Here is a 6,883-nt window from a genome sequence, read left to right as displayed (position 1 = left end):
TAAGTGACGGTGGGAGTCCAGTGTGGATGTATCGTGTAGAGTACGACGTGTCGTCGCAGTTTACTGCAAGAGGACATCAAGATCAGTGGTGTCCAGTAGCACCTACACCAGCTATCTGGGTCGTACAGACTGTGAGGACTAGCGCACCGACCACAGACCCGATCTCAAGTGGATACTTTCGATTAGAGCTGACACGGAGGAACATCGTGGAAGTATCCGACCCGATCCCTTGGAACGCAGTCGCGGGAGCGAGTGACGAGGCGAGTTCTGTGTCATCTTCGTCGTCCGGCGTTTTCTGTACGACGGGAGTTGCCGTCTGTACGACCGCTCAGATCCAAACTTCGGGGTCTATGCAGTCGAAACTCGGGCAGTTTTCACAACTTGAGAGTGGGGTGGAGGTCACACGCAGTGCTGGAGATGGTGGCGGTTATATGTGGACGATCACGTTTCTAGACGGTGGAGACGATTTCTCACTTACGCCTAGGGATGTCAATCTCGCGTGTACAGGTGCTGGTTGTACGGGGACGTACGGTGTGCTTCCACCTTCCAAGTCCAGAGCCGGTGTCAAACCTTCGAGCTGCTCTGGGAGCCACGTGATCCCCACTTCGGGTGCGTTGAATAAGGGACAACTGTACTATGTACGCGTATTCGCATACAACCAGATCGGCTTTGGAGATCCTCAACTGGCTGTGTCTCCTCAGAAACCTATGGTGGTCCCAGGAGCTCCAACTGGCGTGACCTTGGCGGTGCTAACCGTATCCGAGCTCGTCGTACTCTTTAATCCACCCGATGATAACGGTGGGGATACAGTCGCAGGGTACGAAGTGCAGTGGGCTACAGATACAGCATTCACGTCTCCTAGCTCCGCTCTCGTCCAACTGACGACGGGTATGAGCTCTCCTTACAAACGTATCATCTCGTCTCTAACGAAAGGAACGCGGTACTACGTTCGTGTTCGAGCGCGCAACTCGCAAGGTCTTGGACAATTCCAAGTCTCTTCTCCAGCTTCACAACAACCATACACGACACCAAGCTCACCCACACAGGTCGTGCTTGGGATCACCAGCTCGACCATGTTAACGGTGGGGTGGGCTCCCCCTATTGACGACGGAGGAGACGCGGTTTCCGGGTATATTGTGCAATGGGATGTGGTTCCTACCTTTGATTCCTTAGCCACAGGAAGCACCACTGCGGTGATCAACGACGCGACTCAACGGGCGTACACGATAACGCTCTTGACGCCTGGCACACGGTACTACGTCCGTGTGTTCGCCAAGAACCTCGGAGGTAAAGGTACTCCACAGACGTCGACTCCAGCGTCGATAATACCGGCTACAACGCGTCCGGGTAAACCCAACTCGTTGGCTGCTGCGCCCACGGCTACTGTCGGGCAGCTGCAAGTTGTATGGCAACCACCGCGTATGCCAGCGCATGGAATTCCGTGTGCTGGGACGTTGCCAGCACCTCAGAGTTGCCCTGTTTTGGGTGGACTAGACATGGTGTTTGGAGGCGTGAGTCTTGAGAGTTACTTGGTGCAATATGCAGACTCTAGCGACTTCTCTTTGGCTAAGGAGGTCAGTGTTACGACCACGTCGGCAATTGTATCGGGGCTCGAAAGTGGGAAAACCTACTATGTTAGGGTTCTTACGGTGAATAGTCAAGGACTTAACAGCGACTTCTGCATGCGAGCGAACGCCCAAGGTCTGCTCTGCCCGGGCCACTTAGTGCTAGAAGACGGTAGTGTCGTCACGGGAGACTTTGTCTTCGCTGCACCAAAGTAGAAGCTTAGAAAAAGTTTAAATAAAATCACAGATAAATTGTCAAGTTACAAGTATTTCTCCTAAAGTGGTGCAGCGTAGACGTAGCTGCCCGTGACTATTGTGCTGTCGAGTAAAAGTTGATGATCCGGACAGAGCAGACTTTGCGTGTTTGTACGCTTGCAGAAGTAGCCGCGTCCTTGAGAATTCTGTGCTAGAACTTGTACGTAGTAGGGTTTCGCGGACACCAATCCAGTGAGCAGCACCGAGACAACTGAGGACGGCGTCGTCGTCTCGATGGGACTAGAGAAGTCGCTCTTTTCCGAGTACTGGATCACGTATCTGTCCAGGTCGAGTCCGCCGTACGCCATGTCCAATCCACCGACAACGGGGCAGCTTCCTGGTGCTTGGAGTGTTCCGGCACACGGATAACCGTGATACGGAATAACAGGTGCAAGCCACGAAACACGGAGCTCACCAGGGACCAGAGTAGGCGCAATCGTCAGCGTGTGCGGCTTGCCTGGGAGCGTCACTGTGGGTACAAGTGAAGCGGGTGTAGCAGTCTGTGGAGTTCCCAGACCTCCACGGTTCTTCGCAAATACCCGGACGTAGTAGATCGTGCTTGGTGAGAGCCCCGTAATAGTGTACGACCGCTGTGCTGAGTCTCCTACCGTTACCGTTGTGCCCATCGCTAACGCTAACGAGTCGAAGCCAGCTGCAACGTCCCATTGCACCACATAACCCGAGATCAAGTCTCCACCATCGTCACTGGGAGGAGCCCAGCGAACCGTAAGCATCGTCGAGCTTGTGGTACCCAGAGCCACTTGTGTAGGGGCACTGGGAGTCGTGTACGGCTGCATTTTCGATGGTACAGATCGCTGAAATTGTCCGTAGCCTTGGGAGTTCCTTGCTCGAATACGGAAGAAATACGGCGTGCCTTTAGTAAGGGAGGAAACAACGCGTCGATACGGTGCGCTCATGCCTGTAAGGATCGTCACAACCTCCGACCTTGAGGTCACGAAGTTGCTGTCCGACGAATACTCAATCTCATACGCTGTGACAATATCTCCGCCATTGTCGTCTGGCGGGCTGAAGAGCAGCACGAGCTCCGATACCGAGTACACAGCGAGTGTCACGGCAGTCGGAGGACCGGGAACCACCATGGGTTTCTGTGGACTCGGAGCTACCGCGGGTTTACCGAAGCCAACCTCGTTGTACGCCGATACCCTAACATTATAGAGCTGCCCCTTATTCAGCGCTCCGATAGCCGGCACAATTCGAACGCCTACGCAGCCTGGAGGCATGACTCCAGCGCGAACTTTCGTCACCGTCGCATCGTACGCAGCGGTCGTACATAAAGTCGGGTCTGTACACGTCAGTCGTACATTTTTTGCAGTCAGCGCGAAGCTATCCCCCGGATCCAAGAACGTGATCGACCACGTGTATCCCCCGTCGGCTGCTTGAGTTGTACGCTGGACATCCACTCCGTTCGTGATTTGAGACAAGTAGTTGAGCTTGGATTGCACGGAGCCCGAGAGCTGCAGTCTTCCGAAGGGGAAATTAGCCATACTGGTACAAGTTGGACTAGAAACGGTGCAGAAAACTTTCGAGCTCGACACTGTGTTCGAGCCGACTTCTTCTTGAGCGGTGGCGACAGCATTCCACGGAATAGGATCTGATACAGTCACGGCGTTTAGCCGTGTTAGTTGCAGCTGGAAGTATCCATTCGCGATCTTCGACGTGGGTACAGCAGAACTTGTACGCACGGTCTGCACTCTCCAGACTGCATACGTGGGTGCAACTGGACACCACGCGTCTTGCTGGCCTCGGTTCGTGAACAACGGGGACGAATCGAACTCGATGCGATACATTCTCACTGCGCTACCTCCGTCACTGATGGGTGCATTCCAAGTTGCCACGAGTTGAGTCGCTACGCCAGGGTTTACATCCACCGAGACACTTGTGGGTGGACCAGGTACTTGAAGTGGAGGGATGACACTCGATGGAGACGTCGGAGAGCGAAGACCCAGTCCCAGCGGGTTCTTGGCCGTCACAGCGACAAAGTACGTTTGACCTGGTACCAAGTTTGGGACAGAGTAGGTTATTGTCGCTGCATTTAAAGTTTCGTAGAACGCGTACTCGACTGCTGCTTCGCCAGGTGTAGCGAGGTCCACGATGGATTTCAGAGGCGCAGCCTGTTGTCTCAACGCTCCAAGGGCAAGCGGCCACGATCCAGGACACGAAATGTCGCTACCTGGTAGGCACAGCACCCCACTGCTATCGACCGCGTTGTCACCGTCTTTGACGCCCAGGAATGCGTCAAATGGCGTGAGTTTCGACGGCTCGACGGTAAGAGGAGGTATATTCCCCACGTTAGAAATAAACGTGATCGTCCACACTTGGCCGAGCGCGAAAACGTGACCTGCAGCTGCCATCGACTCGAGATTTACATCCACCACGCCGATAGTCGGGAGGTTCTCGAGCGCGAGTTTCAAGTTGTTGGCACTGATACTTGCTGGGAGATAATTCGTCCACGCAGAGCCCTTATAGCCGAGTCGAAAGTATCCTGTCACGGCTGTTGTGGCGTGGTACGTCGCCAGAACTTGCACCTCTGGTTTCCCTGGAAGCGTCGTCAATACAGGGACGGCGATGCCCGAAGTCAGCTCAACTACTCGCCCCGTAACGTCCGCACTCCCCACCACATTCCCAATCTCTAATTGCAGTAAAGGTTGGTCGCCAGCGTTCGCATCGCTAGCGAACGTCACCGTCCACTGGTACCCGAGATTGCTGCTGATCGTAGAGCGTGAGACCTCCACGTGTCCCATAACTAGCGACGCTCCCACCGCGATATTCATTAGAGCACTCCGTAAATTCTCAGCGGACACGTCTTTATCCATGTACTCCGACTTCCCGCCTCGAAACGAGAGAGCAAAAGGCGCAGAAGTAGGCGAATGGACCCATTTCAGCTCCACCACTTGCACTTCGGGTCGCGGCTGAGCACGCCACCACTCGATTTTGTAACTTGTGAGCCCAATTCCGCCGTTAAAAACTGGTTTCTGCCACGTTACAGTCGCCGAGTCGATCGGAGTCGAAGATGCAATTAGAGTAGAGACCTTGACGTTAATCGGTCCATCGGAATGACGAGTGGGGGCCACAGGAGCCGGCGTGAGGGTGGCTCGACTGTAGCCGATAGAGTTCCGGGCCTTAACCTGAACGAAATAGCGTGTCCCCGTCGTAAGCCCCGTTAGGTAATAAATACGGGGTCCGCCAGAATAGAGCTCTGGGAGCGACACAGTCGTGTTTAGAGCCTCGATGGGGTTACTCTTCGTAACCGAGTCAAACATGGAAACGGTGTCAATGTCGATCCAAAAGGCTGTAATCGCTAAGCCTCCAGTCCCTTTACCATCGCGTGTTGAGGGCTGAATCTGTAACTGGAGTATAGTTCCGGAATACGGATACAGTGCGACCGATAAGGGTGCGTCGGGTGCTCTATCTTTTGTCGTTACCGACAGAGGTGAACTCCATTGCCGATTGTCAGGAGGCTCTCCATTTAGCGCAATTTGTTGGACAGGAACCGAGTTCACAGCTGCGACTCGCACAGAGTATTTCGTGCCGATGATGAGGTTATAGATCAAATACCGATACGGCGGAGACCCTCGAATTAGAGCTCCAGATACGGTTGCTGGGGGATAAGTATAGTGCGTTAGGGAGTACGAGCGCGTGTTAAAGTTCTCGCAGCTATGTCCGCCAACAACTTGCACCACTGTGGCGCTCACAACCCTCACGACTTCCATGGTACAGCCCAGTTCTTTGACCGTAAATTTGGACTTTTCCGGTAAAAAATCCGCGAGTGGCGTCGTGACAGTTAGGAAGATCCCAGTCAACGCTCTGGCACATCCAGCACAGACTGGGAGCCCGTGCTTAAAGGCTAGATCAACGTCCCATTGGACAATGTAAGACGAGATGTCCTTGTTGAAGTCTGGACTCGTGTTCTCTCCTAATTTCGGAGGAGAGAAGAAGACTTCGATTTCTTTGCCAGACACGACCACGAGATCCACGTTTGAAGGTGCGTCGGGCACTTTTCTTGGTGTAGCAATGGCAGACACAGGCGTGCTGCCTTTACCATTAAAATTGTACGCATACACTTGGATAAAGTATTGCTGCCCGACGATGAGCTTCTTGGATGTTTGGGTGGGAAGATAGTAGCATTTGTCACAGCCACTACCGGATATTCGCACTGTAGAGTCGGTAGGGTGCAGTCTCGGCACCTTCGCTCGTATATAACCCAATGAAGCCACACTTAGCATATCCACAGTCCACACGTATCCCTTCGTCCACTCGTCCACTGAAACAGCAGTATCCGTTGATCCAAGATACCCAATCTCTCTTCCATTTAAGTCGCCAAGATACAACCGCGTCTTGTGTAACCCTGGAGAACTCAAGTCTGCACGAACAGTGTACCAGTCTCCACCAATTCGAATCTTGTACCCGGGAAGTCCATAGGCAGCCGAGTAAAAGCTGCAAGTCTCACCAGCACTACACGTCACGAAAATCTCCCCTTCGGTCACGTCGACTTTACCTGGTAGAGGTTGGTAGGATAGTTCCCTATTGACACTTGCAGTTCGGATAGAGTCGAGGTCTTCCAGTGCGTAACGGAGTTGATCCGCACTAGACTCGGCGTTGAGAGGACGCGTGTACAGACCTTGGTAGCCCACCTGGAAAGTTCCGCTCATGGTTAGAGCGGGGTCGTCGTTGTACACGCCGTCGATAGAGGCTTCCGTATTAAACACAATTTGAGCATTAGCTCCAGCGTCAACCCCCTTGTCGATAGATAGAGTGATGTCTCCATACACCCGATCGAACACAATCTTGACATCGTCTGGAGTCGGATTCTTACACAACACCAACTGCGTTGCACTCGACACACTGATACTCTCCGCTTCGACGCCGAATAGATTCAGCAGACTCGTCTCGACTGCAGTTAGCGCCGCGTTGTAGCCTACGTCCGCGTGTTCCCCATTATACGAGAATCGTACTGTACCTGCTGTCGCGGTACAGGAGAAGACGACCACTTCTTTCCGGAAATTCGTCTTCCCAGTCTGAATCTCATCAACCGAAGCCTTGCT

At 53.5% G+C, this 6,883-nt stretch overlaps 2 protein-coding genes across 2 annotated transcripts; one reads left to right on the top strand and one right to left on the bottom strand.

Moving 5' to 3' along the window:
* Positions 1–26: 26 nt before the first annotated feature.
* PITG_01931 (uncharacterized protein) lies at positions 27–1,781 on the top strand (the record flags this gene model as incomplete). The annotated part of the gene is made up of 1 exon (XM_002908475.1): positions 27–1,781. One exon carries the CDS (start codon positions 27–29, stop codon positions 1,779–1,781), a length of 1,755 nt encoding a protein of 584 aa, XP_002908521.1.
* Positions 1,782–3,317: 1,536 nt separating this feature from the next.
* PITG_01930 (uncharacterized protein) lies at positions 3,318–6,064 on the bottom strand (the record flags this gene model as incomplete). The annotated part of the gene is made up of 3 exons (XM_002908474.1): positions 3,318–3,341; positions 3,392–3,469; positions 3,533–6,064. The coding sequence occupies 3 exons, from the start codon at positions 6,062–6,064 to the stop codon at positions 3,318–3,320; spliced, it is 2,634 nt and encodes an 877-aa protein (XP_002908520.1).
* Positions 6,065–6,883: the final 819 nt, after the last annotated feature.

The sequence above is a fragment of the Phytophthora infestans genome, genomic scaffold (genome assembly GCF_000142945.1).
Source record: "Phytophthora infestans T30-4 supercont1.2 genomic scaffold, whole genome shotgun sequence".
Classification (NCBI taxonomy): Eukaryota; Oomycota; class Peronosporomycetes; order Peronosporales; family Peronosporaceae; genus Phytophthora; species Phytophthora infestans.
The sequence above is the reverse complement of the archived record's forward strand: the minus strand, read 5'-3'. Positions and strand labels throughout refer to the sequence as shown.